At 49.0% G+C, this 27494-nt stretch overlaps 1 protein-coding gene across 1 annotated transcript in view; it reads right to left on the reverse strand.

Moving 5' to 3' along the window:
• Window positions 1–5654: 5654 nt before the first annotated feature.
• The window catches only part of ELP3 (elongator acetyltransferase complex subunit 3), a 90773-nt gene continuing 68933 nt past the window's right edge, over window positions 5655–27494 (reverse strand). The window contains exons 14-15 of the mRNA XM_035110832.2: window positions 21513–21594; window positions 5655–7347 (exon numbers count right to left, since the gene is read on the reverse strand). Of these exons, the coding sequence (XP_034966723.2) occupies window positions 7271–7347; window positions 21513–21594 (159 nt within the window). The 3' untranslated portion in view covers window positions 5655–7270. The remainder of the gene's footprint in view (window positions 7348–21512; window positions 21595–27494) is intronic.

Consider the following 27494-nt stretch of genomic DNA (forward strand, 5'->3'; position numbering starts at 1 on the left):
TTGTTTTAGATATCAGCTGCCCTGCTTTCTTTCAAAATTGCCCAGCATATTGGTATGGGCAAGTGGTGGCTTGTCTGAGGTTTTTTCATTCTCAGCTCTGCGAGGCAACCCAGAGAAAGACCCGGGAGAAAACACCTCTTACGGAAGCCTTTTGTGAAACCTGGCAGGTGGCGCTTGCAATGGCCCAGGCAGGCATCCTTTCTTCTCGCTTCTGGGGGGCCCTGATGTGTGCGGACTGATCCCTGCTGCTGTTTTCGAGAGCAGGGTGCCATAGGGCCAGTAGGAGCTCACGCTAATTTTCTCCTTTCATGGTGGATTATTATGTGGCAGGTCCTGCTCTTTACTGACACCAGAACAAAAGGACTGGCCTGATAGGAGAAAGGAAACAGCAACCAGGTGTGTGTGTGTGTGTGTGTGTGTGTGTGTGTGTGTGTTCATGGCAATCCTTCAGCGGCAGCACGGTAAGGAGAATTTGGCAAGCATCTTGGAAGTCACCTGTTTAAAATGGTTGTGCTTTAAAGACCACAAGGAACACATTCTAGACCTGCAAGGGAAAACTGCCAAGTGCAAGCTGTCAAATATGTAAGGTTAGATTAGTAGTTCTCAAAGGGTGCAGAACGCCACACAGGTGTGTCAGGAAAGGATGGCAAGCGTGGCGGGGAGATTCAAGGACAACCAAAGAAGCACCTAAACATTTCAGTGCAGTATATATTCTGGTATAGTATACAGATCAGGAAAGAGAAAGGCTTCTTTGTGCTGATGAGTTGCGTTTGTCTCAAATTAGACCTAATACAAATGAGACTGCCTGGCAACAGCAAGCTCAGACCTCTCAATGAAATAAAAAAAATTCCTTCAGTAGCACCTTAAAGACCAACTAAGTTTTTATTTTGGTATGAGCTTTCGTGTGCATGCACACTTCGTCAGATACACTGAAACAGAATCCACCAGACCCTTATGTATATTCAGAGGGTGGGGGTGATGGGAATTGGTGATGGGCTGATAGGAATGGTAAACCTGTTGATGACTGTTAACGACTGTTAATGACTTCAATTGGTCTTGCGGGGGAGGGGGGAATCAAGGGCTGAGGTGCTAAGGAAAGCTTGATCATGTATAATGAGATAAGAATCCTATGTCTTTGTTCATTCCAGGTGGCTCCATGGTTTTAAGCTTGGTAATGAGTTCCAACTCAGCAACTTCTCTTTCCAGTCTGTTTCTGAAATTTTTCTGTAATAAAACAGCTGCTTTGAGATCTTGTATATAATGTCCTGGGAGATTGGAGTGTTCTCCTACTGGTTTCTCTGTCTTGTGGTTCCTGATGTCAGATTTGTGTCCATTTATCCTTTGGCGTAGGGTTTGGCCTGTTTGTCCAATATAGAGAGCTGAAGGGCACTGTTGGCATTTGATGGCATACACAATGTTAGAAGATGAGCAATTAAATAGTCCTGAGATGGTATGTTGGATGTTGTTGGGGCCAGTAATGGTGTTGTCTGGGTGTATGTGGCAGCAAAGTTGGCATCTGGGTTTATTGCAGGCTCTGGTACCAGTGTCCATGTTAAGTCTGGTGGTTGTATTATTGTGGGTGAGTTGTTGTTTAAGATTGGTTGTTTAAACCTCTCAATGAGTTTGCATACCTGCTTAAGGTACATATGTAAGAGGCTCGTTTTGAATTATATTTTGGGAAGGATTACGTAGCTGCCTTGTTTCATGTTTTCTGGATTCCCCACGAGCATATTATAAAGCAGTTGTGCTCTATGTCATAAATCAAGCGCTGCCGGGCATTGTTTCTTTTTGTTTCCCAGTATATTTCTTATCAATGAAAAATTTGGTGTGGAGCCAGCAGATTTTCATTCTGAAAGTGTGGGGCAGAGGGAAAAGCTTGAGAACTACTGCATCAGATCAAGCCTTGCCTTTCTCAGAACAAGAGACCTCCTTCCCTTGGTGCGATTGAGACCTGGCCGGGACTCCAAGAGGAAAAAAGGGAAGTGATTCTCCCCCCCAATGCTCCCAACCAACCACTTTACCACTTTTCTGGAAACTCTGACCGCCGCCTTTTTGGGATGGATGCAGGGGGTCAAGGAGGAACTAGCTATAAATAACCACCACTCTTCCTGCAGTTGAAAGAACACTTCAATAGTGTTGCATTCACAGAAAACCTCAACCCAAAATTAAGATTTACACCATGGGTAGAGAACCTGGGGCCCACAATTGGCCCGGCCCAGGCTCCAACTTGGCCTACCAGCCATAGTGGCTATGCTCTGCCTCCACCGTCAGAGGCAATACGCTTCTGAGTGCCTGGAGGTGGTTGGAGGATGGATGGCGGCTAACAGATTGAGGTTGAATCCTGACAAGACAGAAGTACTGTTCGTGGGGGACAGGAGGCGGGCAGGTGTGGAGGACTCCCTAGTCCTTAATGGGGTAACTGTGCCCCTGAAGGACCAGGTGCGCAGCCTGGGAGTCATTTTGGACTCGCAGCTGTCCATGGAGGCACAGGTCAATTCTGTGTGCAGGGCAGCTGTCTACCAGCTCCACCTGGTACGCAGGCTGAGACCCTACCTGCCTGCAGACTGTCTCGCCAGAGTGGTGCATGCTCTAGTTATCTCCCGCTTGGACTACTGCAATGCGCTCTACGTGGGGCTACCTTTGAAGGTGACCCGGAAACTACAGCTAACCCAGAATGCGGCAGCTAGACTGGTGACTGGGAGTGGCCGCCGAGATCACATAACACCAGTCTTGAAAGATCTACATTGGCTCCCAGTACGTTTCCGAGCACAATTCAAAGTGTTGGTGTTGAGGTTCCGGTTTCCGCCTGCAGGAATGGCGGACCTGTTTTCCATCCCTCTGACCTTCGTAAGGAATTTGGCGGTTGCTAGGGGAGTAAATGGCAACCCCCTACCCTCTCCGGGGGTTACGGAGAGGGGCCGCTGGCCCGCGATGCCCCCAGACCCACTCCGACTGTTTATGGAGTGGGGGGAGCTTGGGCTGAAGCACTTACGAGGGCCAGGACTCCCGGACGCTAATCTGCATGGCGGGGATTTCCATGATTAAAGAAGATAATTAGGCTTAAATCTATGGACATACTTCAGAAGGAGGGGCAGAAGCGCTGTTTACTGCCGAGAAATCTATGCTGCTGAGGGTGAGGAGTTAAAGGCTGTATTTCATCTGGAAGAAGGACTGATGGGGACGGAGCGATAAGGGAAGCGAGTCTTTTTTATTTTTTTTCATATGAGTTACTCCGTACCTTCCCAGACGTGATGTCCTGGCTTGTTTGGAGTGAAAGAGAAGCAAAAGACTGTGTGAGTTGAACTTTATAAACTGTTGTTATTGAGCATATTTTTTGAAGATGAGGAGTTGCTGACGAGAAAAGCCCCCCTCTAGTTGGATGGGAGGAGTGCCTGGACGCGTTCGGAGGATTTATGAGTTGTGACGCACTTTGAATTGGAGCAGCGACCTGAAGCTAAGTTCAGCTATAGGGCAAGGAGATCCATTAATTTACCAAGAGTCTATGCATGGTGTGAGGTCTGGTTCTTCTGCCTGGAAAAGCTGTAAATTTTATAAAGATCGTTAATCTATGAGAGAAAACGAAAGTGATTTGAGTTTTTTTAAAGATGGCGCTGCTTCGTGTTGAGAGTCGACGCAATAGGGACGCTCCAGACCAAGAAGATTTATGGGGAGGCTGGACTGATTAACTCACACAGGAGAAAGAACATTTGTGAAACTTTGTTTGACATTTATCTCAGCAGCTGGGAAATAATCGGTTGAAAGAGGAAAACATCTATGTGACTGTAAGGGAAAGATCTGGATTATTATGAACTCGGAGAGACGATTTGAACTTTAGAAAAAAGACGGCAGTGGACGGTTGCGAGGAATCCCCAATTTCTTGAAGCATGGGAACCCAAAAAATTTTTCTAGATGATTTGGCATAACATTCGGTTTGATTGATATATATGTGTATAATTTGAAATAATGAATGTGATATAATTGGTTTTAATTGGAAAAATTAATAAAAATATATTTAAAAAAAAAATCAAAGTGTTGGTGTTGACCTTGAAAGCCCTAAATGGCCTCGGTCCAGTATACCTGAAGGAGCGTCTCCACCCCCATCGTTCTGCCCGGACACTGAGGTCCAGCGCCGAGGGCCTTCTGGCGGTTCCCTTGTTGCGAGAAGCCAAGTTGCAGGGAACTAGGCAGAGGGCCTTCTCGGTGGTGGCGCCTGCCCTGTGGAACGCCCTCCCATCAGATGTCAAAGAGAAAAACAGCTACCAGATTTTTAGAAGACATCTGAAGGCAGCCCTGTTCAGGGAGGCTTTTAATGTTTAATAGATTACTGTGTTTTATTTTTCTGTTGGAAGTTGCCCAGAGTGGCTGGGGAAACCCAGTCAGATGGGCGGGGTATAAATAAATATATTATTATTATTATTATTATTTGCTGGGAACCACAAGCAGAGAGAGGGGCTGTTACACTCAGAACCTGCTTGCAGGCTTCACTTGGGGGCACCTGGTTGGCCACTGATATAATAATAATAATAATAATAATAATAATAATAATAATAATAATAATTTATTTTTAGGAAGAGATGGTGGCCTAGATGGGACATTGGCGTGATCTAGCAGGCCCCGTCTCATGCTCTTTCTTTTGTGCTTGTGCTGAGGACAACTGCATTTCCCCCATGTGTTTGATTCCATCAAGGCAGAGCGAGAGGCAGAGGGAGTCACCTCTGACCCTCCCTCAAATGAGCTGCCATACTCCATTGCCCTGGCGGCCCGAAACAGCAACCTTGACATTTTGCGGAGAAGGAAAGGGACCGTTTCCCCTCCACTGCCTCCTCGAAGTCAAACGGGTTGAGGCCTCCGCGTTTGTTGCTGCTCAGACAAGCCTCTTTCCTTTGTTAAGAGGCAGCTACAGGCGACACAAGGAGGGGGGTCACCCCCAAAGAAAGGGGGAGAGGCAAAGATGCAATGTGTGACCAGGGATTAGTCTTTAAGAGAGAAGGTAATAACTGGAGGGACCCAGCGGCCACCAGAAGCATTATCTACCCCATTGGCCCTTTCGAGAACAGGGCTCGGTTGCAAGGCACTTTGATAAAGCAAGTATTGTGCGGGTTCAAGTTTGACTCGGATCAAATCAGACCTTTGAGCTGTCCATTGTCTCCCTCCAATTGGAAAGATCTCTCCCGATAAGGCTTTCTCTACTGTTGCTAGCTGGATCGGGAGCAGGACGTTTCCCCGTGCAAACCAGATGCTGGACATGAGAACATAAGATGACTCTGCCAGGTCAGGCCAAGGGCCCATCTTGCCCAGCATCCTGTTCTCACAGTGGCCAACCGGATGCAGGTGGGGATCCAGAAAGCAGGATCTGAGCACAAGAGCAGCTCAGTCTCTCCCCTCCTGTGGCATCCTCGCCCACCTCTCCGGATGCCTTGGTTCCAACCAAGCTGTGCTGTCAGTGGAGGCGGACCAGGAAGCTTTTACAGGTGTTCCAAAAGGCCCTTTAACACAAGAGGCACAGCATCTTGTGAAATGCCCCCCTCTCCCAAGCGAAAGTAGGATAACGCACACCCGTTTTTGCCTCCTGCACAGAGATTGGGGTGAAATCCTTGCCCCTGTAGGTGAAATCTCCAACTCCCCGTTTGCAAAGACACAGCCAAACAGCAAAAAACAAACAAACACCTGGGTATTTATTAGCAGGAGCTTTGCAGAAGATGCACATCTTTCACAAGCTCCATCTTTGGTGGCGTCTATGAATGCAAACCACAGAGAAGCCTTAGCGTCAACCCAAGGGGGGGGGGGAACTGCTGCACTATAACTCCCACCGGCCGTAATCTATGGGAGTTTGAGCCCAACAAAATCTGGAGGGGCCCTGCCTCTGCTCTAAGTGCACGAGGACAAAGCAGTCCTGCTCTTTTGCAAACATGAAAAAAATATAGAGCTTACATGAGGGGTGGCCAACTCCCAAGAGACTGCGATCTACTCACAGAGTTAAAAACTGGCAGTAATCTACCCCCCCCCCTTTTAGGGGTTCAGGTCAAAGTTGTTGAGATTTTTTAAGGAAGGCCCATTTCTAAGGGGTTCGGGTCAAAGTTGTTGAGCTTTTCTGAGGCAGGTGGAAAAGGGGTGAAGAGCTAAAATTTTGAGCCTTTTGGGGTAGAGCCAAAGCTTCTTTGGGGGGAGCCAGTGACCTACCAGAGATCTACCACAGACGTATAGTGATCTACTGGTAGATCACGATCTACCTGTTGGACGTGCCTGGCTTACATCATCCAGGAGAGGCTATTGCATTTGGATCTAGGATTCCTCCTCCTTGGTGTCCCTGCCCCCTGGGGAGGGAGGGGGGGGACATTTGTAAAATAATGCTGATTCTCCTCTGATGGAAGAGGCTGCAGATATTGACACCACAATGGACATTGGCACTGTTTGCATATTTTCTGCACCGTGGCTGAGTGGGAATCTGAAAGGAGCACATTGCAATTGCCGCCTCTTTCTCTCCTTGCAAAAGAACGAGGCAAAGATGTGCCACTGACAAGCGTGTTGAAACAAAAGAAGCCAAACTGCTAAAACAACAACCCAGAGTGGTCTTAAGCTCCCACAATGCAGAGAGGGCAGCTGAGTTTTGGACAAGAGGCAGGGTTGAAAGCCAATCAGATGCAAACAGCTTCAAGAGAGCAAGGTGCCCACAAGCAAAATTATCCTCTTAAGTCCTCCCCAGCAGAGGGGGAAAGGCGGCTAATGTACACACTCTTCAGCCCAAGGCAAGTTGATAGAAGATCTCCGCCTCAAGGTTCTAGTCCTCTTGAAGGTCCCTGCTGATAAAAGCAGGTGCTCGTGTATGAAAGCCACTACAAACCATAGAATCATTTCAAAAAGGGTTCCTTAGAAATAGGGGGGGGGGAACCATCCCGGTGTAAAATGGGACGCCACTGAGTGCAAAAAGGCAGGTTTCAAATTGCAGGCAGCTGTACTCTTAAATAAAACCAGAGACTTGAAATGAGCTCCCCTTGATTCTGCATTCAAAGGCAATTAATATTTCCAACTTAAATGGCAAAAAGAGAATCCCTTGCAAGTTAGAGGAGGAGTCTAGCTGCAAAGATTCTGCGGCCCAAGTGGGGGACATCGCCAGCGGGAGTGGAACTCTTTGCTCTCTGGGCTGCCCAGTATTTTCACCTGCAAACCAGGCTTTTGCATCAGGAGGTTGCCATTCCCCTTCTGCCTGGAGGCCTCAAGAGAACCGAGGTTCAAAGACACAGCCTTGAATGCTCCCAGCTCCGCCCGTTTCTCAGTCCAGCCTTTTCACCATGTAGGGCCCATCCAGTTCATAGCCGATCTTCCTGTAGTAGTCCCTGGTGCCCACACCTGTAAACAAAAGTGTGGAAATGGGTCAGTGGAAAGTGCAAGGGGTCTGTGCAAGAAGAGATGCTCCACGGAGGGCATCTGTCATGGACTGGTTGGACGCAAGGGAAGAAGGATCAGAGCCTGGGGAGTGGTGGCGGGACAGTGATGAGCTGTCAGATGGAGAAGGGGTAACAGGGCTTAGTGAGCTGGGAGAGTCGGTGGCAGAGAGAAGTTCAGAATCAGAGGCAGAAGATGAAGGGGGAGAGACCAAGAGGCAGAGATGAGTCAGGCTGGTGAAGAGTCACAGGGGTCTCCCTTTCCTGCCACAACAAGCTCCCTCCCCCCCCCCCATCTCCCAGTGGCAGAAGAGGCATGAAAAGGGCAGAGGAGAGGTTGGCTGCATGCAGGCACAGTCTCCAATTGCTTGGAAAAAGCCCTGGAGAGGAGGAGACTTAAGATGGCTGTGGGGAGGAGGGGACATTCAGTCTCGGCAACTGATTTCAGGGAGTAAGACCCACAGGGAATGAGCGGCTGTGCTCATTAGGTCTGACACTTAGCCGAGTCTGCGGAGATGGTGTTTTTAATTCCAACTTTGAACTGTGTGGTGTACTAACGGGCACACTCTGCGACAGTATCCCAACTTGCATAGAAGGTGTCCCAAGAGATGCTCCATAGAGACCATCCCAACTTACTTGAGATTATTTCCTCAAGCGGAAGATAAGCCATTTTGGAATCAACATGGCATCTGGCCCATCGGACCTCTTCATCTGCTGCTCCCCACATGCATAGCAGAGGGTTGGACTAGATGACCCACGGGGTCCCTTGCAACGATTCTATGGTACTCCAGTCTTCCCTAGCCTGCTGCCTTCCAGCTGTTTTGGACCACAACGGTGCTGGCTGGGGCTGATGGGAGTTGCAGTGCAAAACAGCTGGAAGGTGCCAGGTGGGGTTGCATGCAGCTCTACTCTGATTGGTAGAGGCACTCCCTAGATCTGCCCTGCGCTGCCGCCCGAGATCTTTTAAAACTGGGAACCGAACCTGCGGCTTTCTGTGCCTAGAAGAATGTGTTCAGGCTTACACATGCAAAAACACCCACCCGCCTTCCATTTGCAAGAAAAAGTGCCCTCTTTTTGGACTGCAAACCATCCAAATGCACATTCTGGGCTTCCAGTGAGGCTAGTGGAAATTAAATGAACAGGGGGGGGGGGGGGGGGGGGGGGGGGGGGGGGAGGTGGGAGGGAGAGACTTGAACCGGATTCACCTCTCGTTTTTTTTTTATAACAAAAGAGAAGGAGTGGTAAATCTGTGGAAGGAGCCTAGATGCAGAGATCATTACGGAGGACTGAAGAAGCTCGGCCCCAGTCCTGAGCACGGGCTGGCCCACTCGGCTCATCCTTGATCTCCACTCCAGAAGCACTTCTGCCTTCCGAGGCCACAATTAATTCCCCCCCCCACCCACTCCTTGCGTGGGCAGGGGATTTGCAAAACACAATTGTCTCCCACAAAGGCTCCTTCTCTCCCTCCTATTCCTCTCCTCTGCTCCTTAATCAGATCCTGCCGCGCTCAAATCGTGGCTTAGTCCCGCTTGCTCGGTGGAGGAACAGCGGCTCTCTGTTAGCGTCCAGCGGAGAGGCAGAACCATTACAGGATAAACAACAGCTGCACACCCCCCTGCCGGGCTGAAAGCAGCACAGAGGCTTCCAGGACCCCTCGCTGGAAGTTTGTTTGAGAGCTTTATCTCGGCGGAGGCTGATTGGTCAGGGCAGAGAGGGCGCTGCCTCGCCAAACTCAGTCCACCTTCAGCCAGCCCCTGCCTTCCATCTTAGTTACAAGCCCAAGGCGTGGCAACGAACTCTCAGCTTCCTCCCCCTCAGGCCGCATTCGCAACACCCATTACAGTGAATGGCATTCCCACCAAAGAATTCTAAGAACATAAGAAGGATCAGGCCCGTGGCAGGCAGGATTCGACCTCATGACCAACTCTCCCCTCCTGTGGTTTTCATCCTGGCTAGCAGCCACCCATATGCCTGTTGTCTTTGTCCATGGAGTTTTCTTGGCAGGGATACTGGAGTGGCTTGCCAGTTCCTTCTCCAGGTGGATCACGTTTAGTCAAAACTCTCCACTATGACCTGTCCATCTTGGGTGGCCCTGCATGGCATAGCTCATAGCTTCTCTGAGTTATTCGAGCCCCTTCGCCACGACAAGGCATTGATCCATGAAGTTTGACATGAGTTTGACCAAACTGCGGGAGGCAGTGCAAGACAGGGGTGCCTGGCGTGCTATGGTCCATGGGGTCACGAAGAGTCGGACACGACTAAACAACAACAGCAGCCACCCATAGTCCTCTCCTCCTCCGTGAATCGGTTTAATCCTCTTCTGAAGCCATCCAAGTTGGTGGCCACCCCTGCCTCCTGTGGGAGGGAGTTCCATTGTTTGCCTACGGCTTCGACTGGCTGGCTAAACCAGGTGCATGCAGCCGGTGGATCTCAAGCAAAGACAGGCTCTGCCGGGTTGAGTGGATGAGACCGAGAGTGGGTCCAATCGTCAAGAAGGGGCAGGTGGGGCTCGGCCACCTGGAAAGGGAGGCCATCTAGGGAAAGGAAAACTCCAATGCTAAACTTCGGCAGTGAGAAAGGCTTCAGGAGTCAACCGTACACAAATCCAGAGTGGAGTCCTTAAGGCGGTTGGATGGCGCCCTGTATGCCTCTTTCTGGCAACTCCTACAGCCAAGCTGGTGCCCAATGTATTTCTTGCTCTGCTTTCCTTTGGACCACACCAGCGAGGCTGAGGGTGGGTGGGCTGTATTCAATTCTGGGCAGCCCAGGACCCCCAAACACACTGCCCAGGCTTGTGTGAAGTACTTCCTTTTGTCCATGCTGGGTCTTCCAACACTCAACTTCATCGGGGAGCTGTAGTTCATTAAGAGTTGTTAGGAGATCACCCCCCCTTCTCCTCCCGGAGTTACAATTCCTAGAGATGTTGAGCAATCCATCTCTTTTCCCAAGGAGCTCTGGGGATTGTAGCTCTGGAAGAGGAATAGGCTGCAAGTGCCTCATTTGTATCATATGCCCTGAAGTCCCTTCTCTGGGATTTTTAAGCAGGAAGGAGAAAGGGCACTGCAATGTTGACCCTTGGCCTGCACTCCACTCAGTCAGGCTGCCTCTGCGAAGTGCAGCCGCCAAAATTTTGGGGTCCCTGCTGGGTCACAACAAACCCTCCAAGGAAACCGTCGCTCCTGGGAAGGCTCAAGCTATGCCTGCCTTGAGTTGCGTTCATGCTAGTGACTGCCGTGCTCGTCCAAGGTCTCAGAATCTTGTGGCTCAGCAAAATGCAGACTTAGCTGAGAGTTAGGTATGTTCACCTCTCTGAGTGACGCACACTTGAGCATCAGGCAAAAAGTGGCGGTCAATGAAAAGGGCATCCTATTAACCCCTTTCTGCTGCAATTCTCATTCAATATGTGGAAGAGGATGCTTTTAATAGAATCATGGAATTGTGGAGTCGGAAGGGATCCCAAGCGTCATTTAGTCCAACCCCCAGCAATGGAGGAATCTCAGCTTCTGCTAGGGGGAATGCTACCATATCCCCACCACTTTCTGACCCCACAGGAGAGGACAGAACAGGTCCAAGGCCTCCCACCTCCGGCACATGCACACTGCAGCCACCACATTGGAAACTTATACTCTATCATGTCAGCATAGAAATTCCCGTGCAATGAGCAACTCATCTTACCCTAACAGCCCCGCTGAGTTTTAGGGTTGAGAAGCTAAGGTCCACCCAGAGAACTGTGTGGAACAAGCACAACCATCTGAAGATGGTTCGCCCAAGGTCTAAACACGCAGCCCCACTGAGATTTTAAATAATATGTAGGGTTGACTACCAGAATCCAACAGTTTATTTATCTTCCATTATACTGAAAGGGTTGCCGCATGGAAGGCGGAGCAAACCTGTTTTCTCCTGCTCCAGAGGATAGGACTCGAACCCATGGCTTCAAGGAGATTCTGACTCAACATCAGGAAGAACTTTCTGACAGGAAGAGCTACTTGACACTGGAACAGATTTCCCAAGGAGGTTGTGGACTGTCTTACCTTTGAGGTTTTTAAACAGAGGTTGGATGGCCATCAGTCATGGGTGCCTTAGTTGAGATTCCTGCATTGCAGGGGGCTGGACTGGATGACCCTAGGGGGTCCCTTCCAACCCTAGAATTCTCTGATTCTAATATACATGCGTTCCTTAATCATTCCAAAACAGACACACCTCTCTCATTCTCTTTTTAAAAATGAACCATGTTTAGTTTGAGGGTTGGCGGGTAAGAACGTAAGAAGTGTCTGCTGGATCAGGCCAGTGGTCCAACTAGTCCACCATCTTGTTCTCTCAGTGGCCAAACCAGATGCCCCAAAGTGCAACACAAGTTCTCTCCAATTCACAGCAACTTGTATTCACAGGAATATCCTGCATCTGACATGAGAGGGAGCACATCACCTTCTCCTCCATGACCTTGTCTAATCCTCTTAGCAGGAAAAAAGACTTCATTACAGAAGTCAGATTACTCTCCGGTTTGCCTACGTATTTATGTTTCGTCAGCATCAAGTACGTAAGAGATGCAAAGCCTTCTCTCCTGCTCCTGCTACCCTGGATGTGTGCTCATGTGGGGTTTTCGTTATTCAGCAATGAGAAAAACTTTCCGAGCGCAATTCAAAGTGTTGGTGCTGACCTTTAAAGCCCTAAATGGCCTCGGTCCAGTATACCTGAAGGAGCATCTCCACCTCCATCATTCTGCCCGGACACTGAGGTCCAGCACCGAGGGCCTTCTGGCGGTTCCCTCGTTGTGAGAAGCTAAGTTGCAGGGAACCAGGCAGAGGGCCTTTTCGGTGGTGGCGCCTGCCCTGTGGAACGCCCTCCCAACAGATGTCAAAAAGGAAAACAACTACCAGACTTTTAGGAGACATCTGAAGGCAGCCCTGTTCAGGGAGGCTTTTAATGTTTAGTAGATTATTGTGTTTTATTTTTCTGTTGGAAGCCGCCCAGAGTGGCTGGGGAGACCCGGCCAGATGGGCGGGGTATAAATAATAATTTATTATTATTATTATTATTATTATTATTATTATTATTATTATTATTATTATCGGAACATGCTCAGAGGCATTCCCAAGAATGTAAGGAGAGCCTGCTGGGTCAGGCCAATAGGGGCACATCTGGTCCAGCATCCTGTTCTCACAGTGGCCAACTAGATGCCCCAAGGGGAAACCTGCAGCGGGATCTGACCACAATGACACTCTCCCTTCCTGTGGTTTTCAGCAACTGGCAATCAGAAGCATCGCTGCCTCTGACTGTGGAGGCAGAGTAGAGCCGTCCTGGCTAGCAGCCCTCGATAGCCCTCTCCTCCTCCTCCATAAATTTGCCCAACCCTCTTTTAAACGTCTCCAAGTTGGTGGCCATTATTACCTCCTGTGGGAGGGAGTTCCATAGTTCAACTATGCGCTGCGTGAAGGATTCCTTTCATCCCTCCTCCCATTTGTAGATGAAATAAGCCACCCTTGGTTTGAATTAAGCCATACTGAATCATTTCAGTGCTAAAAAGGATTTTGATCTGTTTCAGATTCTAAAGGAAAGGGAGGACATAACAGTTGCCGTTATTCGCATGCAGGTGAAAGCTTACGGTGGCCCCTCTGTCATCCATCAGGGTCTCTTCAGCTGCGATTCCTGCACCGAAGGGGTTGAGGTTGTTGGCTATGTTTAGTCTGGGGAAGACAGGTGACATGAGAGCCATCTTCAAATAGCTGAAGGGCTGTCACATGGAAGATGGAGCAAGCTTGTAACCTCCTGCCCCAGGGGGGTAGGACCCGAACCCATGGCTTCAAATTACGAGAAAGGAGATTCCAACTAAAGATCAGGAAGAACTTTCTGTTCGACTGAGGAACGGACTCCCTCCTCGGGAGATTTTGGACTCTCCTTCCTTGGAGGTTTCTAAGCAGAGCTTGGATGGCCGTCTGTTGAGGATCCTTTAGCTGCGATTCCTGCGTTGCAGGGGGGTGGGCTGGATGACCCAAGGTCCCTTCCAACTCTATGATTTACCCTCCCTCCTCCTTCTCCCCCTACTGCAGCAGCAACTCCCCCCACCCAACCGATCTGTGCCTGGTGCAGCTGGGGGCGAGGCAGAGCTGTTGTGGCGTCATTAATGAAATATTGCCGTCTCTCTAGGAGACCAATGAGATGTAATCGCTCCATCTGGAGCCTCTGTGGTGGCTCCGAGATTGTTTTCAATGGCACAAAAGGAAACCTAATAGATGCGTCCGGAGCAGCCCACCCCCCACCAAAATGTAACAAAAAGCCTAAGTGAGATGGAATTAGCCTGCAGATGGGCAGAGCACCCAGTCTCCCCGACGCCCAAATATTAATGTCAGGATGCTGATCATTAAGCTCCCTTTTAATGAAGTAGAAAATTCGAGCGTAAACTGTTTGCCATTTCAAAATCCATACCATAAGTTTCCACCATTAGCTCTTCCTTCTTACAGAGGGAGCTTATTCCTATTTATTTGCCTTTTATTTATTGCATTTCTAGTCCACTTCAAAGAGGCTCAAGGTGGCGCCTAACTGGGTTTCCCAAACTTGGGTCTCCTGCTGTTTTTAGACTACAAGTCCCATCATCCCTGACCACTGCTCCTGCTAGCTAGGGATGATGGGAGTTGTAGTCCGAAAACAGCGGGGGACCCAAGTTTGGGAAAGCCTGGAGTATATGGTCCTCTCCCCACCCCCATTTAATCCCCACACCAACCCTGTGATGTGGGGCCAGGTTAAGAGAGGCAGAGACTGGCCCAAGGTCACCCAGTGAGCTTTGTGGCCGTGCGGGGATTTGAACCCTTGTCCCCCAAACACTAGCCTAACACTTTAACCAGTACACCACGCCAGCTCTTATGCCAACTTTGCCCCCATTGAAATGTCTCTCTGTGTGCGGACAGCATGAAGATAGCCTGTATTCCTGGCTCAGGTCTGCAGAGATGCTCAGTAATTCCTCCGCAAACATCTCTCTCTTGGCTCCCCGATGCGCCCAGACGCTTTCCCTTTTCGCAGTTGCAGGACAGGTGCTGTCCTTCCAGTGCCTGCGCATGGCATGCAGAAGATCCCCAGGTCAACCTCCATTTTAAAAGGGATCTGTTAAGCAGAGGAGGTCCTGGAAAGCTAGTACCGGTCAGAAGGGGCAGACAGAGAGGAGTAAGACAACTGCATGTGCACTTTCTCATTCCATAGGGAGTCATGGGGACGAACTCAGCAGGAAGGAAGCCTCGCAGGTAGCCAACCCTGACGGGCAGCAATGTCTCTCCTCCGTTTCAGGCAGTACGTCTTTACACACTGCACAGTTGAACTATGGAACTCCCTCCCACAGGAGCCAGTGATGGCCGCCAACCCGGACGGCTTTAAAAAGAGGACTGGAAGTTAAGGCTATCAATGGCTCCTGGCCACAGTGGCTATGCTCCACTTTCATGATCAGTGGCAGCCATGCTTCTGAAACCCCCACTTGCTGGAAAGCACAGGAGGGGGAGGGCTGCTCTTGCATTCGAATCCTGCTCGCAGGTTCCCCAGAGGCACCTGGTTGGCCGCTATGAGAACAGGATGCTGGACAAGATGGGCTCCTGTTGGACGGATCCAGCAGGGGCCTTTGCATGTTCTTATGAAGAAGATTTCTACTAACAGAATCATAGAATCATAGAGTTGGAAGAGACCACAAGGGCCATCCAGTCCAACCCCCTGCCAAGCAGGAAACACCATCAAAGCATTCCTGACATATGCCTGTCAAGCCTCTGCTTAAAGACCTCCAAAGAAGGAGACTCCACCACACTCCTTGGTAGCAAATTCCACTGCCAAACAGCTCTTACTGTCAGGAAATTCTTCCTAATGTTTACGTGGAATCTTCTTTCTTGAAGTTTGAATCCATTGCTCCGTGTCCGCTTCTCTGGAGCAGCAGCAAACAACCTTTCTCCCTCCTCTATATGACATCCTTTTATATATTTGAACACGGCTATCCTATCACCCCCAGAGGCTTGTAACATAACAGAGGCTTGCGTGTACACAACATGCCTCCCTCTGCCCCCCGCCCCCGAAACGAACACAGAACCATAGGATTGCCGTGTTGGAAGAATGCAAAGATCGTCTAGTCCAACCCTTTGCACTACAAGAATCTTTTGCCCTACGTGGGGCTCGAACCCACAACCCTTGAGATTAAGAGGCTCATGCTCGGCCAACTGAGCTACAGATATTCTGAGGTTCAATGGCAGGAAGGAGAGCTGAGTCCTCAGTCCTGCCGTAGCTCAATTTCCCCCTTTTGTTTCTCAAAGGAGCTGGCCAACGAAGGGACAGCAAGCTCGGACGTCATCGCTTCCCGGAGCCTGCCCCCCCTTCCCAACCCCGGCGGCTGCAGTGCCCACTCAGGCATTCAGCATTTCTGGCCTGTGTCCATGTTAATTTTCTACTTGACGGCACACAAATCGAAATCTGGTCTGGGGGAAAGCTGATCAGCCCTGCTACGTGGTAATTAATTCGCGGCGCAGAAGCGCAACGCTGGCAAGGTGGACCCCCTCCCCCCTGCCCCAACGCTGCCCCACAGGAGAGGTGGGACGTCATTGAAATGACGGCGAGTGGAGGGGAAAAAAAGGATATTTTTATCTCCCCTCCCCACCACCACTGGCTCACACACAGACCCAACATGAAATAGGAAGGCATTAACCATCTTCGAAATGACTAAGGAGCATGTTGCAAACATTGCTGGACCGAAGTCTCTTATCAGGGAGTGATGGCATGCACAGAACATTTTTTTATCAATGGGGAAGCGGGAGAGATTGGGGGCAAAGGGCAGTCCTGGTCAATGCCTGGCCCCTCCTTTCAGCTGGGGAGTTGCAGAAGAAGCCTGTGGGAGTAAGGGGGCTTGTCCACCTGGGAGAAGGAAAACTCAGGACACCTTTGGGAGAGGAAAAGGCTAAGGGAGTAAACCCTCCACAAATCCGGTGTGGAGTCCTTAAGGAGGTTGGATGGCACCTTGTGTACACCTCCTTACGGCAACTCCTGCACTCAGCTGGTGCCAAACGTCTTCCTCTGCTTAGGGGGGGGTCATTTGGGAAGCCCAGGACCTCCATGCACACTGCCCAGGCTTGCACACCGGGGAGGTCAGTCTGCTGCTGCTAACGCAGTTGTTTGACTTCACCCCTGGAGGTGCGCTCCATTGTCTCTCAAGACATACAAATACCGACAACAGCAACATGCAGGATGGCTATGCTGTGCCAGTGGCTGGAAACCGCAGAAGGGGAGGCACTAGACACAGGTTGGGGTGTGTGAAACATTCGGAGCCGGCAAGTTACCCCAAAGCTTTGCCTCGCCCTCTTTTTAGATTGAACTTCCTACTCAGAGAGATTTCTCCTCTGGGTTTCCATCCATTCCATCCAAGCACAATTTCTATAGCCTCCTTAATCTCTTTTTTGGAGAATGCCTAGGAAAGGCTAGATGGAAATCTGTCGGCGGGATTGCTTTGTCTTAGGGCAAAGGTGGGATTAGAGGGTCTCTTCAAACTATGCTAAACGTCACAGCGCCACCCCCCCAACCAACCAAAGCTTCGGCAAAAGAATGCAGCTTTTAACAAACACTCAAGGGGGGGGGAAGCCAGCCCCCTTTCCAGCCTAGCACTAAGTGCTAAGTGCCCCCTCTCTCCTCCCACAAGATCCACCAATTCGGCAAATCAGAATGATCCCCGGCTGAGAGAGAGAGAACTTCCATCGCCTGATGTGTGGCTAAGTTAAGAACTTAAAAGACTTCACAGGGGTCTCTATCACTATGCCAGCCCACGCGGGTGTCACGCTGGTTCAATATGGGCTCTTAAGCTCTCAAGAGCTTCCTCTTATTTGCTTCTTTTATGGAGCAAACGAGATACAATTACGAAGGATAACCAGTTCTTCGGCGTCTTTGAAAGAAGTTGAAAAGAAAAACGCCAAGTTTCCACTTCGGGAAGACCGTCTCCAAAGTCCAAATTGGAGAAAAAACATTGGTGGGGAAAGATTTCCTCCATTGTCAGCTCAATTCACAAACATCTAGTCCAAATGGGCAATGGAGATTGCATCTCAGCCTTCCTCAGCCCTCCAGACGTTTTGGACACCCACCATCCTTGTCTGGGGCTCATGGGAGCGGTAGTCCAAAACAATAGGAGGTCCCCAAGTTGGGGTAGGCTGACCTATAAGCACACAAGAAGAGCCTGCTGGATCAGGCCAATGGCCCATCTAGTCTAGCATCCTGTTCTCACAGTGGCCAACCAGATGCCCCTTGTGGGAAACCCAGAAGCACTTTCTTCCCCTCTATGGTTTCCAGCAACTGGTATAGAATCATAGAATCATAGAAACATAAAATACAATGCATAAAACACAATGATCTGCGGTCCCCCCAACAGTCCCTGCAGATTACCACCCATCCAGCCGACAAATTAAATAGCTGACAATTTGCATTGTTTGTAGCACACGCCAAGGAATCCAAGAGGCAAGGCAAACCTCTCTGCAGGGGAGACCAGCACCAAGCAGATTGGGCTGTTTTTCAAAGGCAGGATGCAGATGAAGGCTCCACTTCTCTCTGTATATACATATGGGTATGTATGAATCGAGACTTCCACTCCTGCTGGAAGTCACGATAATTTCGCTGCTGCATTGTGAACGCTCAGAAAGGTGGTTTGGAGAAAGGGAGGAGGAAAAGAAAATGTCCCATCCCACCCACCCGCCTCCTGAAATTAACAAAGCCAGATAATCTCCGCCAGTGCAATAAGTCAACCTTGCCTGTATTTTTACTCATGATAAAACCCCACAGAGGAAGTTGAGCGTTTTAGATTGCATTTCCCAGGTAACAGCTGGAAAGCCTCTCTTCTTGGGAGGCTCTTTGACCAACTCTCTTTCCCTTTTCTTTCTTGCAGCCCAGTTCTGAATCCTGATAGCTTCGGAGCGGAAGAGACATGCAACCGTCTGGTCGGGAATATTGTGCTCGCTCAAAGAAGCAGGCAGCTAAAGAAGCCCACTCAACACAGAGCTCACACTGCGGCTGCATCTCCCTGCTCCCCGATTGGGGAAGAGCACCGTCCCCCATTTACATTTCCCTCCGGTGCATGCTCCGGTTGGCGATATTAGCATTAGAACGAGACCCCTGCCATGCCTATAACCCTCACAAGGAGAGAACGGTTACCCAATTTCCTCCCGGTTCATTTAGATACAGTCTCAAATTGGCATCAGCAGAGAAATGAGCCCTTATGCTTAACAGCTCCTCTTTGCTTTCTGTCGCGGTGTGCTCTTTAGCCATACAGAGCGTTCTCATCCCCAATAGAACGCATCGAGCGCAGTGCCCGGGTTAGAAGGGAGCCAGTCCTCCTGCTCGCTTAAAGGTAAAGGGTAAAGGGACCCCTGACCGTTAGGTCCAGTCACGGACGACTCTGGGGTTGCAGCGCTCATCTCGCTTTATTGGCCGAGGGAGCCAGCGTACAGCTTCCGGGTCATGTGGCCAGCATGACTAAGCCGCTTCTGGCGAACCAGAGCAGTGCACGGAAACGCCATCTACCTTCCTGCCAGAGCGGTACCTATTTATCTACTTGCACTTTGACGTGCTTTCGAACTGCTAGGTTGACAGGAGCAGGGACCGAGCAACGGGAGCTCACTCCGTCGCGGGGATTCGAACCGCTGACCTCCTGATCGGCAAGCCCTAGGCTCTGTGGTTTAGACCACAGCGCCACCCGCGTCCTTCAACAAGTGCCACCCCGCAAATCTGAAACTCAAGGGAAGGATCGGAATGTGCCTTTGAGGAAAGCTTCAGGCAACCTCTTGTTGGGATTCTCTGACAGGGGTCAGCAAACCTTTTCAGCAGGGGGCCGGTCCACTGTCCCTCAGACCTTGGGGGGGGGGCTATTTTTTGGGGGGGAAATGAAGAATTCCTATGCCCCACAAATAACCCAGAGATGCATTTTAAATAAAAGGACACATTCTACTCATGTAAAAACACACTGATTCCCGGACCATTTGCGGGCTGGATTTAGAAGGCGATTGGGCCGGATCCGGCCCCTGGGGCCTTAGTTTACCTACCCATTCTCTGGAGGGTAGGACTTGAACCCATGGCTTCAAGTTACAAGAAAAGAGATTCCAACTAAACATTAAAAAAAAAACACCTTTCTGGCAGTAAGAGCTGTTCAGCACTGGAGCAGACTCCCACAAGAGGTGGTGGGCTCTCCTTCCTGGGAGGTTTTTAAGCAGAGGTTGGATAGCCATCTGTCATGGATGCTTTAGCTGGGATTCCTGCCTTGCACAGGGTTGGACTAGATGACCCTCAGGGTCCCTTTGAACTGTAAGATTCTATTATTATTTTTCTTCCTTTTGCTCTTGCAGAAAAGGACAGAGACCTTCCTGAAGTCACAGGAAAACAGTAAAACAGCAATAGAAGGTGCACCACCTGGTCTACACCACTGTAACACCATTTTCAGATAGGACTTTAATACATGCAACGGCTTAAAATGGCAGATTTGGACAATATAAATTGTATGTTGCCTTGTTTTTCATGTTAGTTTTTATTGCCGTTATATACAGTGGCCGACCAGATAGATGCCTTTGGGAAACCCGCAAGCAGGACCCAAGCACAAGAGCATCTCTCCCCTCCTGTTCTTCCTAGCAACTGGGATTCAGAAGCATGGCTGCCTCAAACCGTGAAGGCAGAGCCGAGCCATTGTAGCTAGGAGCCATCCATAACCCTCTCCTCCTCTGCGAATTTGTCTAATCTTCTTTTAAAGCCACCTAGACTGGTGGCCATTGCTGCCTCCTGTGGCAGGGAGTTCCACAGGTCAGCTACATGCTGCGTGAAGGACTTTTACCTGCCCTGATCCTTCCAAAAATTCAGCTTCATTGGATGCACGCGAGTTTTAGCATTATGAGAGGAGGAAAGGCTTTTCGCCATTCGGTTTCTCCATGCCATGTACAATTGTATAACCCTCACCTCTTACTTGACTTCTTGATACGAAAAAGCCCCAAACACAGCAACCTTTATTCACAGGGGAGTTTCTTGCTCCCTTTTGCCCTTTTCTGAACTTTTTCCAACTCTGCAATATCCTTCCTGAGGCGAGGCAACCAGAACCGTACTCGGTATACTAAATTTGGTCACGTTACAAACTTGCATAACAAGATTTAAATTTGTCTTGGGCAGTCCCAACAAGAAGAAGTAATAACAATTTGAGACTTTGAATAACCACAGACCAAAAACAGATTAAAACTCGCATCCACTTACTAAACGCCTGGGTAGCCTAAACAGGAATATTTTTAGCAGGTGCCGGGCAGTACAGGTTAATGACCGATTCGTGCAAGCACAACTGGCAAGAGACCGCGCATGCATGCATTGTGGCGACCCGGAAGTGGCCGGAAAAGGGGTCAGAGGGCATTATGTCTGCTCCCCCGTTGTGCGCGATGACCTGGAACTCAAGTCCTGTGCAAATCGGGGGTTGCAAATCAGGCGCCTGCCTGATATCAATAGTGTTCAGAAAATAAAATAATCAAGAGGGCAACCAAAATGGTCAAAGGCCTGGAAACGATGCCTTATGAGGAACGGCTTAGGGAGCTGGGTATGTTTAGCCTGGAGAAGAGAAGGTTAAGGGGTGATATGATAGCCATGCTCAAATATATGAAAGGATGTCATATAGAGGAGGGAGAAAGGTTGTTTCCTGCTGCTCCAGAGAAGCGGACACGGAGCAATGGATTCAAACTTCAAGAAAGAAGATTCCACCTAAACATTAGGAAGAACTTCCTGACAGTAAGAGCTGTTCGGCAGTGGAATTTGCTACCAAGGAGTGTGGTGGAGTCTCCTTCTTTGGAGGTCTTTAAGCAGAGGCTTGACATGCATATGTCAAGAATGCTTTGATGGTGTTTCCTGCTTGGCAGGGGGTTGGACTGGATGGCCCTTGTGGTCTCTTCCAACTCTGATTCTATGATTCTAAGAGTGAGGTATAAGCAGTCTCAGAGAACCCAAAGGTTTACATGAGTAGGAGAAAGTCTTTGAAAAACCTGAGGGCGGGCAGGGGAGGGGGAAGGAATGGAGTGTGCTGCAAGGGGGCAGCGTTGAGCCAGGGCGCAACACCTCGCACAATTTTGCTGCAGCCCCCCCCCCACTGTTAAAAGTGGGAGGCAAATTTGTCTGGCATACCTGAAATGACTGCGATCTTCCACGACCCATGCTCTTCCTTAGCGATTCTCTCCGCCTCTTCCATCAAGAGCATCCCAAATCCCTAGAGAAGAGGAAGGAAGACAAGTGAGTGTCTTTTCAAGATTACAAGGAACTTGTAATTTAGGGATTAGCAGGGAGATTGTTTGTTTAAAAAAAACCTCTTGCTGGTGGAATGGGGGGTGGAGGTCACAGAAGAACTTGCAGGCATGAAAAAGGGAGCGTGACAGCAGAGATGAATTTTTAAAAACCCACTCCAAACATTTCTCTTTTGTTTCCCCGAGTAATCTAGAGGTGGTTTTGCTGGGACACTCCAGCTTGCAGTGTAGGAAACGGTGGAATGCACAAATGCAGTTTGGATTTTTAAAATATATTTAAACAAGGGTTGGGTGACCTTCGAAGGGCCAGGCGCCCTGGGCCCCAGAACCCTCCACAGGCCACTCTCTTCCCTGGTTGGAATGTACCTTTAAATTCCCATATTGCTCCTTGCTTGTCTGGATGGGAGACAGAGAAAGGTGTGTGCAGAAACCAGTCTGCTGTACAGGCACAACATTAGCACCTGGGGCTCCGCCCACTTTCCCCTCTGGCTCCACCCACCTGACACGTGGCCCTTGGGAGGTTGGCCAGAAGGAAATATGGCCCTCAGGTTCGAAAAACGGTCCCCACCCAGCTTCAACCGAGGCAGCTTTGCCCATGGTCCAAGTTTTAATCCTATTAACTTTTCAAAAGTCTTTGTTGTTGCTGTTTAGTCGTGTCCGACTCTTCGTGATCCCTGGACCAGAGCATGCCAGGCATTCCTGTCTTCCACTGCCTCCCGCAGTTTGGTCACTCATGTTGGTAGCTTCGAGAACACTGTCCAACCATCTCATCCTCTGTCGTCCCCTTCTCCTTGTGCCCTCCATCTTTCCCAACATCAGGGTCTTTTCCAGGGAGTCTTCTCTTCTCATGAGGTGGCCAAAGTATTGGAGCCTCAGCTTCAGGATCTGTCCTTCCAGTGAACACTCAGGGCTGGTTTTCTTCAGAATGGATAGGTTTGATCTTCTTGCAGTCCATGGGACTCTCAAGAGTCTCCTCCAGCACCATAATTCAAAAGCATCCATTCTTCGGCGATCAGCCTTCTTTATGGTCCAGCTCTCACTTCCATACATCACTACTGGGAAAACCATAGCTTTAACTATACGGACCTTTGTCGGCAAGGAAAAAGTCTTAGGTCGCTATTAACTCTTTCCCTTGATTATTTTATTGTTTTATCCTTCCTCTTATCTGCAAACTGCTTTGAGGTTTCTCCCCCTTTCTCCGTCAAGTCTTGCAAAATAAAAATAAAATGAATAAAAAGGCATCCCGAACGGGACTTGCCATAGACCCATTTTCAGGAGAGTCTGGCGTTTGCAAACTACTGCCCAGGGTGTTTGCACAATTTGTGGGCAGCTTGCTTAAAATTTGGAGGCTCTCAGGCTCATGTTGCCTTTGCTGCTGCCCCGCCCCCAACTACAAAAAATGGCAGCGCGAATTGGCCCAGGAAATCCTGCAAGCCGCAGCCGGGAGGACGATTTGCAATGTCTGCCTTTGCTGTGCTCACAAGGCCAGTCGGAGAGGGTTTCTGAAGGGGATGCAACCCTACCTCAAGCAAAAAAGAAGAGTTTGAAGAAGAATAGTTTGGATTTGATATCCCACTTTATCACTACCCGAAGGAGTCTCAAAGCGGCTAACATTCTCCTTTCCCTTCCTCCCCCACAACAAATACTGCATGGAACAAGAGCATTATTCTTGCACACAGGGGTCTCTCTTATGCTAAACGTACCAGTCTTTAGCATCCTGCTTTGGAGAAGAAGGGAGTGTTTATTTGTGTGTGTAGGGTAGGGAGTATTCATTTTTAGGGTACTGATGGCTGCCCACCCCCCAATAAACATTCCTTCAGCCCACATTTGTGCGTCATGCGCCAAAGTCTCCATTTCCAATCTATTTCAATTTGTTAGCGCTGGGCTCCAGTCAATTGATTTTCCTCCCCCTTCCACCTTCCACGTGCGTCAACCATTTTTCCGCTCCCGGCTTTTGAAATTTCGCTTTCAGGAGGTAAGCATTCATTTTCTGCTCTCTTTCTCTCTCTCTTCTCCTCCATGCTCCCCCCCCCCCGCCGCCGCCGCCGACAAACCCGCAAATTCCATTTTACCACTTCTGCCTTGTTGCCTGGGGGTCATTACTATCAAACAGAAGTTGCATCCTAATGCACATGCAGCCGGCGGAGAACGCTTAATTTAAAACAAAACAATTTTTTTATAAAAAACACACACAAAGACAATAGCGAAATTAAAACATCGGCCCTGGAGGATTCAGGTGGAAAGGAAACAAGGACCATTCCTCTACTCCACCATCTAAAATTATTACTGTATTAGGGTTATTGTATTTATTTATATCCTGCCTTGCCCACCTCAGGTGCAAGGCAGCTTACACAAATCAAAACAACACAGACGAAATGCAGAAAGTGTGGAAAAGATTGCAGTCAAAAAAAGCGATTAAACTCCAATGGAGTTAAAATAAGATAAAACCCCCCAACATTTATTAAAAATACAGATAATAAAAACAGGGCAGCACTATTAAAAAACCTTCCCTTAACAATATGTTGTTGTTGTTTAGTCGTTTAATCGTTTCCGACTCTTCGTGACCCCATGGACCATAGCACGCCAGGCACTCCTGTCTTGCACTGCCTCCCGCAGTTTGGTCAAACTCATGTTCGTAGCTTCGAGAACACTGTCCAACCATCTTGTCCTCTGACGTCCCCTTCTCCTAGTGCCCTCCATCTTTCCCAACATCAGGGTCTTATAGTCAGTTCCCAAAGGCCTGCCGGAATAAGACTGTCTTCACCTGCCCGTTGCAAGTACAGCAAAGAGGGAACCAGTCTAGCTTCTCTAAAAAGGGACTTCCAAAGTTCCTTGGAAGGAGCCACCCCAGAGAAGGCTCTCTTCTGCATCACAGCCAAGCAGACCTGTAGGGGTGGGTGGGACTGCGAGAAGGTTCCCCCCAAAAGCCCTCAAAGCCTGGGCGGGTTCATATGGAAGAATATGGATAGAATCATAGTCCAACCCTTGCAATGCAGGAATCACAGCCAGGGCCTAAAAGCCCAAAGCCTGGCCACTTAGGATCATATGCAAGCAGTACCTGTGCTTTGAGATGTTAATTGTGGCATATTTACTCATTTGTGGTCCATGTCTGTGTTTCAATTTTTTTTTAAGTATTGTTTTAATTCTATTGGAGTTTGATTCCTTTTAAAACAATTTTATATGAATTTTATCCGGTTTTTTAAATTAATTTGTGTAAGCTGCCTTGAGTCCCCGTTGCGGAAAAGGCAGGATATAATGAATATAACAATGATTTTTATCGCTAACATGCATTCCACCCAGGGATCCTTTGAGAGGCAGGGCACGATGTAAATGAATGAATGACTGAATGAATGGAATATCCAACCCTCTCTGGAGCCTAGGAGATACCTAGGGCAAAGTCTCAGAGGGCTATCTTGAAGAACAGGTTGATTTCTTATGGGGTGCTCTGGCTCCTAGCCAGTGCTTCAAACTGTGCCTTGTGAATTCTGTTTATTTATGGGGTTAGGGTTTTCTGGGTCCCTCCTGCTGCCAATGAGCCAGGGACTGACCCCAGATAGCGCCCTTGGGTGTTGTGGTGCCCCATCTCTGGAATATTCACCCAACACACTCACTAGGGTTTTTCCTGGCCTTTGCATGCGCCCAGATCTTGGCTCCAATGCATTTTTTTATCTGTCCTGCTTTTTTTATCTGTCCTGCTTTTAAATTGCTTTATTTCTCTGTTTGTGTCTGTTCTTTCTTCTTCGAAAAATAACAAGATTTTTATCGCCAACTGCTCTCATGGGCTGAAAAGTGGTGTTAAAAGGAATCATAGAATCATAGAGTTGGAAGAGACCACAAGGGCCATCCAGTCCAACCCCCTGCCAAGCAGGAAACACCATCAAAGCATTCTTGACACATGCCTGTCAAGTCATTTCAGGTATGCCAGACAAATTTGCCTCCCACTTTTAACAGTGGGGGGGGGGGCTGCAGCAAAATTGTGCGAGGTGTTGCGCCCTGGCTCAACGCTGCCCCCTTGCAGCACACTCCATTCCTTCCCCCTCCCCTGCCCGCCCTCAGGTTTTTCAAAGACTTTCTCCTACTCATGTAAACCTTTGGGTTCTCTGAGACTGCTTATACCTCACTCTTAGAATCATAGAATCAGAGTTGGAAGAGACCACAAGGGCCATCCAGTCCAACCCCCTGCCAAGCAGGAAACACCATCAAAGCATTCTTGACATATGCATGTCAAGCCTCTGCTTAAAGACCTCCAAAGAAGGAGACTCCACCACACTCCTTGGTAGCAAATTCCACTGCCGAACAGCTCTTACTGTCAGGAAGTTCTTCCTAATGTTTAGGTGGAATCTTCTTTCTTGAAGTTTGAATCCATTGCTCCGTGTCCGCTTCTCTGGAGCAGCAGAAAACAATATTTCTTCCTCCTCCATATGACATCCTTTCATATATTTGAACATGGCTATCATATCACCCCTTAACCTTCTCTTCTCCAGGCTAAACATACCCAGCTCCCTAAGCCGTTCCTCATAAGGCATCGTTTCCAGGCCTTTGACCATTTTGGTTGCCCTCTTCTGGACACGTTCCAGCTTGTCAGTATCCTTCTTGAACTGTGGTGCCCAGAACTGGGAATCTGGTATAAAATAAATAACTGGAAGCGAGTGAAGACGTGAATCCTGAAAAATGCCAACTAACTACCTAGCTGCTGTGCTGCCATTTCTGAATATTCTTCAAAGACATACAATTCATTGCGCAAGAACATAAGGAGAGCCTGCTGGATCAGACCTATGGCTCATCTGGCCCAGCATCCTGTTCTCACAGTGGCCACCCAGCTGCACATGGGAATACTGCAAGTAGGATTTGAACACAAGAGCAACTCTCTCCCCTCCTGTGGTTTGCAGAAATTGGCATCGCTGCTTCCAGAAACATTGCTGCTTCCAGCTGTGGAGGCAGAGCAGAGCCATCCCGGCTAAAAGGTAAAGGTAAAGGGACCCCTGACCATTAGGTCCAGTCGTGACCGACTCTGGGGTTGCGGTGCTCATCTCGCATTATTGGCCGAGGGAGCCGGCGTATAGCTTCCAGGTCATGTGGCCAGCATGACAAAGCCGCTTCTGGCAAACCAGAGCAGCACATGAAAACGCCGTTTACCTTCCCGCTGTAGCGGTTCCTATTTATCTACTTGCATTTTGACGTGCTTTCGAACTACTAGGTTGGCAGGAGCTGGGACCAAGCAACGGGAGCTCACCCCGTCACAGGGATTCGAACCGCCGACCTTCTGATCAGCAAGCCCTTGGCTCAGTGGTTTAACCACAGCGCCACCTGGGTCCCAACAATAGTCGCCAACAATAGCCCTCTCCTCTGTAAATTTTCACCTGGCGCCTAAAAGTATATAATGAAGGTGCCAGAGGGACCTTCCTGGAAAGAGCATTTCAGAGAAATAGACCACCCTGATCTAGTTAAATACTCCCAAGTACATCTGCTTAAAAGTCTTCAGGTACCTGAAGTCGACACACCGGGTAACAGATACAGGACACAATATAGATTTTAACCTCTGGGGAAAACTTTGGAAAAGTGATTTGAAGTTCATAGCATGTTATTCCTTGAAGGAAAACTACTTGAAAATGATTTACAGATGGTATTTAACTCTGAGTAGGCTTGCCAAGATGTACAAGACTGAATCAGGTAAGTGCTGGAGATGCAAAGAGGCGGAGGGAACGTTCTTTCATATGCGGCGGCCTTGTAAAAGGGTAAGAGTATTGGGAAACGATCCATAATGAATTGAAAAAAGTACCCCCCCCAAAAAAAACCCCAGAGTCCTTTCTGTTGGGGATAATTCAGACTGAAATTCCCAGGTGTCAAAAAAGATTATTTATGTAGG

Source organism: Zootoca vivipara, chromosome 3 (genome assembly GCF_963506605.1).
Source record: "Zootoca vivipara chromosome 3, rZooViv1.1, whole genome shotgun sequence".
NCBI classification, from domain to species: Eukaryota; Metazoa; Chordata; class Lepidosauria; order Squamata; family Lacertidae; genus Zootoca; species Zootoca vivipara.